The sequence below is a fragment of the Sceloporus occidentalis genome, unplaced genomic scaffold (genome assembly GCF_023333645.1).
Source record: "Sceloporus occidentalis isolate IW3139 unplaced genomic scaffold, rSceOcc1.0.p SCAF_59, whole genome shotgun sequence".
Lineage (NCBI taxonomy): Eukaryota > Metazoa > Chordata > Lepidosauria > Squamata > Phrynosomatidae > Sceloporus > Sceloporus occidentalis.
Window position 1 is genome coordinate 5126339 of NW_028317039.1, and position 14309 is coordinate 5140647.

The window sequence follows — 14309 nt, forward strand, 5'->3', positions numbered from 1 at the left end:
CACTTGGGTCTGTTCTTATTTTTCATTGTATACTAGATGATATTTTCTTATATTTTTGAGGAGAATATATTTACATTTTGTGAGCAGAATCATCCATTTCCTATCTTGATTTAGGATCATCTGAGTAAGATGTCATACATATGGAACTTATGTAGATGTTGTTTCTGAATGAGGGATTGTTTTAACTTGTAACACAAAGCAGGCTCAGATAAAGGTAAATGCCTACAAATATTACTTATGCAGCTGATGCTGGATTTGATGTCGGCATATATCATGTTCTCATTATAGAAACCGCAAACAAAAAATATCCAATATCCTTTTACAAAGATAACTTACTAAAATATTAATCTCTGGTTGTTACCCATAATACATGTCTTCATTAGGAGTGGTGTTTAGATGTACCAAGTTTTATTGTCGTTAGGAGTTATCAGGGGCTATGAAAGTTATCACACCCCAACACAAGCCAAGTCCGCTCTCTAAGCCAACAGCAGTTGCTGAGAGACAGGATATCCCTCATCAGCACTTGATGAATCCCAGACTGTATTTGCTATGCATAACAATCATATCTTTGTGTCATACAGCTAAACATAGCCGCAATTCATACTCGCAGGATGAAATATCATCCCTGTTTACCTACTGGCCGTGAACATACTGAACTGTTTAATGGGAATCAGCAAATGTATACACCTCCAATCATCAAAGCTGATCTTCCTTGGATGAAATTTAATATTTCCGAGCTGATGCAGATTCTGCGTTCCGACAAACAAAAATAGTTTTCCCAACGGACCAAAAATGCTCTTCTAACTCTCCTAGTCACAAAATGACTTTAAATTACCTTTGGACTTTGTGTGGAATTCATAACATTTTTACAACATTTATTTGCCGAGAGGGCTGTTTATATGGAATAAGTAATATATAATTTACCTTTTTTTTTTAAAAAAAACTTCGAGGGATTTCTATTCACACATGTTTTGTGCATAAGTAATTTATTTTCATATGAGTTTTGGGGTTCAGATATTCCTCTCACATTCTCTTTTTGAATGTGCGACTTCAAAGCTGAACCAGTGTTACGTTAATTATTAGTATTATTATTATTTATTGTTTTATATAGCGCCATCAAATTCCGTAGCGCTGTACAATGGGAGGACAGGTTATAACAAGTAGTATGTAACATAACAATTTGACTTAGAGACAACAGGTGAGGAGGGCCCTGCTCAAACGAGATTACAGTCTAGAGGTTTTAGTATACAGCAAAGATGATAGATAGGGTGTGGTAAGCCTGGGAACACTTTTATGAACCGCACATAGGTATAAGAGATACATAAATATGAGCTCCAGATTTAATGTCACTAGATGGAATAGATTTATTTATTTATAGCTTGGAATGATTCATCTGCTAGCAGTGGCATTGATGACTACAACCTTAAGTGGTGCAGTGAAGCAGGGAACCGCATATCATATACATCTTAAATAGCCGATAGAAAAACACAATAGATAGATATTTTATCTACTGTAGAATATGTGAGCATATGAGGTGGTAGCTTTAAGAGAAGGGGGATATATACCTATTGTGACAGTGTAAACCCCAGGGAGATGCTTAGTGTGGCATTTGGGTACAGGTGCTATCCAGTCACTGGAGTACACAAATCCAAGAGATTGTACTCTAGGTCTTTAATCTCTCCCTCTGCAGTGTGTAATCAAGCAATTACCAGCAGGCCATAGTGCAAAATTCTTTTCTTTTGCAGGTTTCACAGATATGCAATACTTTTTTTTCCAGCATACAGAAACTCCACGTCCAGATCATCTAGTTGTCACAAACGCATCCAGGGACGGCCCAAGACAAAATGCTGCCTGGGGCGAAGTTTAAAATGCCGCCCCCCCCATTATCTACCCTTCCCCCCCCCGTACTTACCTTTCAGCAGTCCTGCGGCGAGTCTCCCTGTTCGGTCTCGGTGCCGGCTTGTAATGCTGAGCGCCGGAAATTACGTCAGCTTCCGGCGCTTAGCATTACAAGCCAGCTTCGAGACCGAACAAGGAGACTCGCCGGAGAGGAGAGAGAGAGGGGCGCCGAGTGGGTACTGACAACTTGACCACTCGGCGCCCCTCTTTCTTCCGCTTTAAAAATAAAAAAAGAGCTTGGGGTGGCAAAGTGCCGCCCCTTCAAAAGTGCCGCCTGGAGCATTTGCCCCACTCGGCTCCATTGTCGGGCATCAATGCCATCCTCCATAAGCATATGTATTTCAGCCAGCAATACACAAGGGCACATACCATGCAACAGTCTTTGCAGAGTTTCCACGCAGTCCTCTGGGTTAAGCTGCAATATCTTCTGGCACATCCATTGCAGCTTGGTAGCTTCAGGCCACACAACACTGTCTCATGTTTTGGGGTTCCTGGATTCGGTGTAGCACTCGTCACCAGCATCCACTTGGTTCCTGCTTTCTGCCCACAGTCGGGAACACCAGCTTGTTGCAAAACAGCCCTTTATTTTAACACAAACCCCAAAACCAAATCATAAAAATAAACACCTAGCTCCCAATTGGAGCCCTCTCTAACTAAACTATGCTGGCCCAGACTGACCAGCCTAATCACCCACTAATTCAACCTCCCAGCCAGACCCAGCTACGCCAGGCTCTGGAAAACATCCCCCAGACAGCATACACAGGTCCAGGCAGGTATTGCCTCACTTGGCTCATGGATGGTCTTCTTAAGGGCCTCTCCTTGCCCTTGGAGCTCAGGGAAACTTCCTCTTCCCCCAACAGTCTCTCTGAGTATCAGGCTCCAGGGGTTTTTAATGCCCAGCATCTGTGCCTGGTGCCGGCCTCAAAGAAATCCCTGACCGGATCCTGCAGATTTCTTTCCTCCTGGAAAACCCGGCATGGAATTTCCACAAAATAGGGAAACGGAGCATTGGCCCACCCTGCTCTCCAATTGCTCCACCCCAGGGACCAATATTTACGATCTGGATAGCACCTGTACCCAAATGCCACACTAAGCATCTCCCTGGGGTTTACACTGTCACACTATCTATAAATTTAAGAGGTTATAGAATTAAATGTCCCAGTGCCATATTAATTCCTTGGTAAGCATATACAGGAAATCCACATAACAAGTTAATGAAAAAATTACCCCATCACTGAAAGACGAGGAAAGAAAAAAAGTACATCTTTGAAATTCTGTAGGCTTCTCAGATACAAAATAACTTTTTAATAAGGAGTTATTTAATGGGTTATTTTATTACAGATTTTATTAAAGTACTTCTGTTTTCTTATAAATACCCACTTTCACTGCCTTTTACACCTTAAAATATCAAATGTAAAATAATGCTGTCACCATGTAGCCATAATAGCTTACCTTTATGTTTTCTGTTGCACTGTTTGCATGAGTTTCTATCTAGCTCAGGGCCACTATGGTCATGTGGATGAATTAGACAGGGCCAGTTAAGATCTCCTGCTACCTGGCCCTGCTGCATTTTAAGGGAAAAAAACAAGAGAAAACAGGTTTGTGCCAGCACATACTTTTACAACAGAGCTCCATCTCATGATGTGTAGGCTTATGGGACATCTTATTTTGGCACTCAGCATCACCACTGGACCGCTTATGACGTCTAGCAATGTACAGAGTGTCAAGGACTGAGACGTATATGCATTGATGGCAGGGATCATTTGGACACAGCCCCAGGTATACATCCCACCACTGCCATAGTGGCCCCACCATGTAGTTACACCACTGAGAGTCCATCATTGTTTTTGGTCAGCTTTATGGGACGAGGGTCAGGGCAAATGTCAACATGGTGTTCTTTCTGCAAAGAATCTGGTGTCTTGAAACTTCAGGCTTCAAGCAAAGAGTTTTACATTTTCCCCAACATAATTCATTATAAATCATTGGAACTAGAGACGTTGGTTCATGAAAATTCATAATATTGATACATATTTATGTTTGTTTCATGCGCTGCTTGTTCTGGCTATAAGAAAAATAGCTTTATATGTATTAAGAGGGGCGGAGGAGCTGCATTGCCATAGTGTAAAGAAAGACAATGAATCATTTAGGTTTCGAAGCAGTCTCAGTGATTTGAATAGCAGTGTCCTCCAAATGGAAGTGCTATATGTTGCTGCATGAATCACGAGATATCAAACCGTAGCTTAAATGCCACCGTGTAACATTCCGGCTGTTATATATAATACAAAGCCTATATTAAATCAAACCTGTTCTAAAGAGAAATTAATTTTTATATGGTGTGCTGGATGTTCAATTGTAATTCCATTTAAAAATGAGAAGAGGTCTCATTCGTCCCCCCTCCCCGAAAGGATCTGTCTTTCTAATGCATAGCATTACAGAATCAACCGAATATCTTTAAACAATCCATTATCTTTTTATTGGCTTAGACACTAATGGAAGCTTCCATGACAGCTGCGTTATACAAGCTGAATACTTTAATTAGGCCAGTTGCTGATCAGTTTTTGGTTTATCGATTCTGACATTTATTAAAATGTCTGAAAAGCGTTTTTTCTCCTTTTGTGTGTATTGTTTGTTAATTCACACATCTTCACAATACTTTGCTGCATTGCACTTGTCTTAATTCGTATGAGTGGACTTATGCCGTTCACCTTTCAGGGATTTTAGAAATTCTGATAATTTAAACAGCCTAAAACCTGTTTTGAGAATTATTCTATTCTATATTCTTCTAATGCCTTTTTTCTAGTTCATGTTTCTACAGTTACTTTTGTAAGACAGCACTCCTGTACCATCTAATAAACTGTTTCATGCAAGATTTAAAGTATTAGATTGTTAGCTGCGTGGACATCCATACATTAATAGCTCATATGACAGTATGTCATGTTTTGAAAACAAACAAAAGGGTTATAAAGACCTAAAAATAAGTAAAGTGAACATTTCATTGTATCACAAATTCACACACATATAGTTTAATAACTTTATTCATAACATGAAATATCCATTTTACTTTCCCCAAATCGTTGATTTTATGGGTCCATAAAATAAGCCCTTGCGATAGGGTTTACAGATTAAAGTAAGCAATAGATTTGTATTTAATAACCACCTAATGTGATTATTATGTGAAAAGATAATAATAATAATAATGAAAATGATAATTACAATGATACAAAATTCATGTAGTTTTTCAATTTTTTAATTCTGTTATGCTAAAATGATGGTGATAGTTCCCCTCTAATATTCTTTATACCGTATAGGCAGGCATTGCTAAATTTAAAGAAGTTTATCAAGAACTTTACAAACATACAGAATGGCAAAGCTTGGAATATAAACAAGAATATCTATTCACACCATCTTGTTATTGTAATTGAGAAAATCTGCCCATAAACCTGCCAAGCATGAGTGCTCAAAACTGGATGTTCTTCTTGGCCTCAGGCTGTGCTACTTTTGGAGAACATATTGAATCTGTATCTGTGAAAGCAGGAGCTCAGCTGGTTGGGGCAACAGGCACTGGTCTTGTTTGGGAGCCATTGCTGTAGGCTTTTATTCCAGATGGACAGAGATTTCTGAAGTGTGAGAGACCCAGTTAGCTTATAAATGTGAACTTCTCATATATTTACCATTGCTTATCTGGTGAACACAACTGAGATAAAGAACATGTTCTTTAAACTTGCCCTTATGCGTAGATTTTAAGAATTTACAGGCCGGTCTTGCAGGAGAAATAAATGGGTATATGAACAAAAATAAAAAAAACTAAACTTTTTCAGGAACTTTTTTGGACATTGAGAATTTAAGTCTTCCAGGTGACAGTTTTTTAAATCCTTCTCCCTATGGCCAACTTCGTAGCTACCTAGTTTAGCCTTATCCATGTGCCATCATGCAAACATTTTTAACACATTTAATAGTGAGGTTAGAATCTTTGCTCGGAACATAAATGTATTTGGCTACCTTTATTTGATTATGTAAAATATGTGTTAACCAGGCGTCAGTTACCTCTCCAATCAAGTATGTCCTATGTTAACTATTGGTGAATGATCTTGTGCTCTTCACACTATTGCCTCATAATGTAGAGTAGCTCATATGAGGGATATCTTTTTTTGTTAATTGATGGTTGTTTCCTTGCAGAATCGTTCGGAAATGGCTACTGCCTTGAAGAATACGTTGGAGAATCCATCTATAAAAGATCAGGATGGTGTGACAGAAAAACTGAAAGGTATGGTGGGGAAATTACATATCACTCTAAAATAACCTATATTGAGTTATTACTACTAGACTTGTGCATTTTGGTACAAATTGCACATTTACCGAATTTTGGTCATTTGAAATTCATGGGTCCACATTCACTCACACTCTCACTCTCTCACATTCTTTGAATGTGACTGCAGGACTGCTGTAGATCTATCCATCTGTATCTGTTAGTCATTGTTGATATGTTGGGGGTTAGTGCAGCATATACTGAAATCATGAAGATAGATATTATAACGGTATTGTTTAAAATTTTTATGTATTGCATGTTTTTTACACTTGTTACTTGATCCTTTCTAGTTAGCATGCCTATTAATCATTTTAAAAACCTTCAAGAATATTTAATGAATTTTTCTATTAATTCCTTTATAATTAATTCACTTCCAAGGTTACATATATATATATATATATATATATATATATATATATATATATATATATATATATATATGAAATCTGTCTGAATTCATAAAAAAATAATTATACATACATTTGATACTAATATCAGGCGGGTTGACCAGACTCTCTCTTTTAATTCATTTTAACATAAACCAATTAGACATTCTGTAGAGTAATAGAAGGAGTTAAACACAATGAGATGTTTTACCGGATAGAGAGGAGCTGACTCAGGGTTTTATTCCAGACAGTTGTGCCGCTTGTAGCAGATTAAATAAACCAAAGTGTTCGACAGGAAAACAAAATAGGTTGCAGCTGTTCTGAAATCCTCTGCCGGTCACCGGTCCAAAACTAGCAAAAGAAAATTTCTCACATTCACTTAAAAGTCTCACTTTTACCTTTCTTCGTGTACAAGCAGGCCCCATATTTATATATTTTTAACAACTCACCCATGTATCTTTGACATTGCAGCATTGCATGTTTCGGGATCATTATTGTATTGTGTTGCATTAAAAAACAATGCATTCTTGTTAAGTATGGAAGTTGGCATTCAGTTCAGAAGTATTGGCTGGGACAGTAGATATGGTCTACACTATTACATCGATGCTGTTATATTATCCCAGTGTGTTTTTCCTGGAGAATTTGAATGCCACATCTGGCCTGCAGGTTATGAGAAGGACTGCAGTGAAATAATGAACCTTCTTGCCAAAGAGAAAATCAGACCAAATATCATTTAGCTTTTTTCTGTGTTACACTTACCTGTGGACCAAGTTGACCACCAGCATCCAGTAAAACGGATCTTTCCAGATTATTAGTTCACTTTGCTCTTGTTAAAGAAGTTTTCTAGAGCTGCATCCATCTCATGAAGCACTAGGCATTAATGTTCTCCCCTGGCCTTAAGAACATTCACATAGCTAGTAGTAATACACTACATAGTTATATAACCCATATATAAACACTAGATGGATAAAAGTATTGGGACACCTGACCATAACACTCTTAATGCGAAGACATTAATATGAAGCTGGTACCCCCTATATACCAGCTTCCACTCTTCTGGGAAGAATGTGAAGTGTTTCTGTGGGAATTTTTGCCCATTCATCTGCAATTTCAGTTCATCTCAAAGGTGTTTGATGGGGTTGAGGTCAGGGCTGTGTGTGGCCAGTCAAGTTCTTCCACACCAAACTCATCCAGCCATGTCCTTATGGACCATGCAGGCGTAGAAAAGGTCCCTCCCCAAACTTCCCCCACAAAGTTGGAAGCATAACATTGCCCAAGATATCTTAGTATGTCCCCTTCAGCATACCAAGACATTTTGGACAATGAAAATGGCATAAAAGTCCCTATTGGTGTAATGGCCAGGTGTCTCAATACTTTTGTATATACATACACATATACATATTGGACCCTAGGACTGTTGTCATTTGCTAAGTCAAGTGATTATTGTGGTATACCATATCAGTTGCTCAACCCCAAGTAGAGCCGATTCCTTTCATGTTACATTTTTGTTACCATTACTAAGCAGTGGTGTGCTCCATGAATAAGTAATATTACTGTATTTACTGCTTGACTTTCACCCATCACTTTGTGTATGACTTTGCTTTGTATGTAATATTAATGTCCCTTCTTTTTTTAAGTCTTCAACTAGAATCCTTAAAGCACACTGGTAACCATGCAAGTTCTGTATTCAGATTTGTTTTGGCTTTTTGCTCACCATAACCTTTCTGAATCAGTAAAATAATGAACAGTATTTTGAAAGCTATATTTAAAGTCGTTTTTTTTGTTTGTCACTTTTTTGTTTGCCTTAAGTTTTCTGAAAGAATCCAAACGGTTAATAGTAATAGTAGTAGACTACCTATTGTATACACATACTGGAAAAAACGACCATGTAATAAACAGACTGACATTGGATTGTTGTTGGAAGTTATACTTTTACAATAATTTTTTCTTGCTTCCTTCCACTTTTTCACTAAAACTCTATTGATGTATTAGAGTCGGCTAAACCTGTTCCCGTGATTCCATATCCGTGAGAGTGCCTCATTGGCAAGGTCTGGGTAAATGTGTAACAGATTCCTTTTGTTGATTATTTCAGGGCTTCACTGTCAGTATACATGTGATCTGGAACAATGCTTCTTTTTCATGTCCTGCACTTGGGTCTGACCCCGTCAGTACACTTTCATTTATACTCATACTCATGTCTTTTGTATCATGTTTTTTGACCCTTGCTTTCTTGGTGCTAATAATGGACACTATTTTTACGTTAAACTCCTACTTTTGTTTGCTGAAAATCTTTTTCAGTATAATAGCTCCTTTTCCTCTCTCACATAATAATTGAATATATAGGCATTACAGGGCTATTATGCGATACCTCTGGTTTAGCAAACATAAGTATATAAATACATGTACATGTTTAAAAAATGTTACCCCAATCCTCATTACTCAGATTTAAAGTAAAAGTATTTTAAATGATTACAATGAGTGAAACATGCCGCAATTTGTAGGTAGATGTGATAAATTATTCTAATGGTGCTAATAGTAGGTCACAGGTTGACTTGAAGCACGTAACCTATGGTGTGACAGACTGACTGCTTAAGGATGTAGGCAAATAAAGTAGGCTTTATGTTTGCTAAGAGGTTGTTTGTGTGCAGGTCTCTTTAAAACGTTTGTCATCCTTTTTAAACTTAATTGAATAGAATAAAAGAAGATGCCAATCAATAACACACATTCATCCGTACATCTACACTCAAGAACTACCTCAACATCACTATCTATCGATTCCTTAGTTAAGTTGTAAAATACATTGAAAGTTATTCTGCTTTTGTACTTTCACATCTGCATTTATCAATTTGCTTTGCTGTGTGGTTTATCAGCTTATCTTTTCCCTTCTCGACATATCATCTTTCCTGAGCTGCTTGTAGTGACAAGCCTACTGATTTAAATTGTGTTCAATTTACACGCATTGCAGTGTGCTCAGGATAAATCAAACAGAAGATTCCGCCTCTGAAAGCGTTTTAAATTCTGTTTGCTGTTTTTTTTATGGAAGAATTACATGGTTTAGGAACATTGTGCTCTGAAAGCCCATTTTTCATCGATCCTATGGGTGTTCTTAAAGGAGAAAAGCCACCATGTGATGAAATAGAACAAAATCAAACCCCATCTGTGTCATATTTGCTTTTGGAGACGCTAGAGCAGGGGTGAGACAAGATAAATACTCGAGATTAGCAAAACATATGTCACAATAGAAAATTCAAAATAATCTGGAATATCTGAATATTTTAGCACTGTTTTTGAATTCAGTAAACTTGTTTACACAGTATTGGGTTTCCCCAAGTACAATATTAGTTTGAAATAGCAATATTTTAAAGCACCTGCCACCCGAAATCAAATTAACATTCGTTGTTAGAACATACAAAGGAGTGTCCATGTCGAGTTAACTTTGTTAAATGGTTCAGTAGGTTTTGGAATACTTTTATAAAAGTTTGGGACCCACTTTGGGTACTCCTGAATTTTTTTCTTTAATTTCCCATTTTTGGTACATGTTATAACGAATCAAAAAGAAACAAATATGAGTAGCCAATCAAAAATTAGGTTATGGAGCACAAGCCAGATGAAATGTACCACCATATGTTTATATCCTAAAAGCAGCTCAACTCAAGTTATTTTAACTCTTACATGCACCCCAAATGCAAAGGAATAGTCAAATCTATATTAGTCACACAAAATTCTACAAGGCATAATAACCCAGCCACCAGAGAATCATTACACCCTTCATCACGTTGTCGTTTTGTCCATGTGATGCTCTCTGATTCTCATTGCTAGACTAGCCTTTAAGTTTTTTATGGAAATTCTGAATACAGGAGTTTAGGAGATGCCACAAGAAATCCTAACATGTTTCATGTCTTAATTTAAAAGGTTGGTGAAACGAAAACCTATACATGTTATTCTGAATCAATTGGCGGTTATTGATAAAGTTTTACATTTATTCATACATATTCATACATTTATATTCATACATTTATTCATTCAATACATACAGGGACTATACCAGCCACTCTCTGATGAGATGTTTATTAACAGGATTGTACAAAGAACAGACTTCAGGAAATAGTTTTTCACCAAAAGCAGCAGTTCTAGAAAGATCTAGAATTCACTACCCACAGACAGTGTGTTATGAAATTTAATGAATGCGTTTTACTATGGGCTAAGATTCATTTAGCAAGGAACATACAGGGATATAAATAGTTATAAGGACATAATTCGTTTTTGAGTCTTTTTATGACACAATTGTAAATGTCTTCAATGTGGGGTTTTTGTCTTCTTTCGGATCAACAGCAGGGTTCATCTTGATGGACTTGTATTCAACCTACATTTCTATGTTAATATGATATGTAATATTGGTTAATATGTGTTAATATGTGGTCTTATCACAGCAACCAATATCCAGTCAGTAGGAACATTATGTGGGTTGATATGGTGATAAGACCAATTTTTAAACTTTACACCAACATTGCCCTTTATAATCTTTTGTGATGAACCGTTATAATTATATTTAATAAATGATCTGCTGGTTCGTTTCATATATGTTTAATATACAAGCAATACCAAAAAGATGAATGCAAATCTTTACTGTCCTTGTATTAATATCCAATATATAATAACCCTCAGAAGTAAATAAAGTTGTGTTTTCTGATCTAAGACCGCTTTAACTTTCCTTTCACAGATTCAAAGCTATTTGATGAAAGGATCCAACAGAATGACCTGCCACCACCTTTACCACCTCACCCCAAAGGGCACATTATACATGAGTATTCTGGGTAAGTAAGACCTTTTTATTGCATGTGAATGGTTTTCTATCAGTAGTCAGGAAAGGGTGTCAGTATTTCACAGTGTGCAAAGAGTTAGTATTAGTTGATGTTAGTTGGGTGGAATAGTGTTGTTGATCGACATGTAGATCTGCTAGATAAAATTCATATCTTTCTGTATTGCTGTAACGAATAATACTGCATGTAAAAATTAAATAAAACACAGCTACTTTAATATAACAGTATCAAGTAATATCAACAATCATATACAGAGTCTTATATAGACTAAACTGATATGATGTTTCATTAAACAGAAGCATAACCCAATACGTGTATTACTCCCCCTGGGATTAGTAGGCCTACAAGTTATTAACTACACAAAAATTGGCCAAAACTAGGTATTTCCAAAACATTCCCTAATTTAAAGTGAGTGTTTTTGTACTGAAATGATGGATTAGCCGGATTCTAGTTTTTCACATGAAGGAACTCATTTCACTTTGTACAGCTCTATGAAGATATTTGTACAAATTCATTTTCATTTTGACATCCTCTTGTGTACTTTAATTGATGCTCCTAACTGCACTACATGACTTGAGAAATGCTTGTCATGGTATAGCAATTTTGTTAAAATTGTTTCAAGGCACACAGATGTGTAAGTGCCATCTCTTCTCACTGTGAATTCTGTATAAATAAAATTATATTTAACAATTTAATTTGTAACCCTAGAAGTGTGTCTGCACTCACTAATGCACTCTTAGTAATGGAAGAGATGTTGATAGAGCTGTGGGGAGGATTGAGGGATTTTGACATATCTAGAGAAATACGGCTTCAATGAGAGAGGTTTTAGTGCTGCATAAATTAACTAGAACAATAATTGCATTTTGTCACGTAACGAGATGTAGTAGGCCTTACCTGTTAAGTAACCTTCCCTGAAAAAGATACTGCATATTACTGGAAAACATGCCAATGGGTGGTTGGGCAGAGTTGGGTTGCAGATTGTGTTAAACATTATGGAAGCTCTTTCTCCAGTCGACCTTGTAATCTAACCTGCAACCAATCGCCAAACCATTCTCTCCTAACTTAAAAAGGTATTTTACAAATCTCGAGCTTCTCCTAGAAGTAACCCCACGGCAGACACACATTTTTTCTGTCTTAGCCTCAACCTAAACTCATCCTCATATCCTAATACTACTTTATTTCAACCAAACCTTTCAAGCTGTTTATTCAATCAGTCTCCACTATTATAAATGTAGCCTTCTTTAATGTATTTGAAGCTCCTTTTGTACTCTAAATTCTCTAATGCATCTCCTAACAACATTTAGACATAACGTATCTCTATCTATCTATCTATCCGTCTATGTTCATAGTTAGTGTAAGAGCACACAATTCAGTCTGTCGCGTGTATACATCTTGCCCACATACGTGTCATTGACTCTTAGTGATTGCATTAGGGCACTTTACAATGGCTTTATAGTAGAAATCTGTCATGATCTTACGATGATTGTGCTTTGCACTAACAGTGTGATGGATTCTGATTGCAGTTCTAGAGAAGAAAATTCCCAACAGACAGATTCAGTTAACCTGAAGGCCTCCAAGAGCATGGACCTTGGTAAGTGAAGAGCCAATTTTAAGATAATGATGTGCTGATGTCAGGGGTGTTATAGCTTATTTCTTTGATCACGTTCTTTGATCATATTTGTCTTGCACTATCCTTCATTATCCACACAGTTTTTGGACTAAATTGGAACCATTTGTAAGACCTTATAATGTCTGCCTCCAAAAAATAATAATAAAAAAAAACTTCATAAAAACTTGATGTAGGGGAAATGACAGACTTAGTTAAATCTATTAAATATTTGGAAAGTCATCTCATTGACTGTACTAAACTAATGAAATCTGTGAGCCACAAACACCTGCAAATTTTATCACAGACACATATATTTATTGATGACGTATGTATACCATGTCCAGTTGCACATTATTCTTATTATTATTAAATTACTGTCTCTCTGGAGGCTGATTTGTAAGGGGAGATAATATCAGTAGACATAAGTTCTCCCCTCTTATACCACAGATCGCAGCTTTTGTAATGTAAACTATTCACTTAATTTTAAATGATAGGAAAAGTGAAAACCAAAACAAAAAACAAGGTATAAAAAAAATCCAAAAATTAATTTAGTTATGGTAATGTGCGACAGTCCCATGAATGATGCTATGGACAAGCACCTTATTGCGTTACATTCTAGTGGCATCTGGCCTGTTGCAGGGTATTTATTTGAAGAAGCTGGCACATGGCGTGGTCAAAATTACTAGACTCAGTTACAGAATCTAGAACAAGGCAAATCCCTTGAACGAAGAACACATTTTATTGAAAGAATTATTATGGTGCTCGTTGTAGAACTAGGTCCCCTCAGCACTTGATATTTGGTTTTGCTGAGAACAGAAAAGCCCATAATGACCCACCTTCCTCAGGTCCCCTTTTCATTGATCCGGAAAATGTGTGAAATTAATAACCCACCATGTGAAAGCCATACCTTGTTTCATTAGTTTGCAGAGCTTAAAATAACAACAGGACAGGCTTGCTGTAATATCCCAAAGTAGAGTCCAATTTGGGCAATTACATTTTGACTGATAGAATACCTAGGGGAAAAGGTACTTTTCAGTGTGAGGAAAAACAACATTTTTGCTTTTTACGGAAATAGAATAATTTTGTCTCTTTTGCTGCCAACTTGCTTCCACAGAACACATGGAACATTTTAACAGCCGCAGTTTACCCTTAATGATACTTAGTGTTATTGTACTGCGGTAATTTGCAAGGCACCCGTTTATAGAGGGGGTCGGTGAAAGTAAGGTCTAATTAAGGTCTATGTTCTTTCTGTACAAACGGGATTGTTATTACATTAATTTATAAAACAA

The 14309-nt window shown here is 36.8% G+C and overlaps 1 protein-coding gene across 1 annotated transcript in view; it reads left to right on the forward strand.

The window, feature by feature from the left end:
* LOC149287583 (partitioning defective 3 homolog B-like) overlaps positions 1 to 14309 on the forward strand; it is a 532650-nt gene that overhangs the window by 218534 nt on the left and 299807 nt on the right. Inside the window, exons 13-16 of the mRNA XM_089492770.1 lie at positions 4700 to 4722; positions 6076 to 6163; positions 11312 to 11405; positions 12914 to 13002. Of these exons, the coding sequence (XP_089348896.1) occupies positions 4700 to 4722; positions 6076 to 6163; positions 11312 to 11405; positions 12914 to 13002 (294 nt within the window). The remainder of the gene's footprint in view (positions 1 to 4699; positions 4723 to 6075; positions 6164 to 11311; positions 11406 to 12913; positions 13003 to 14309) is intronic.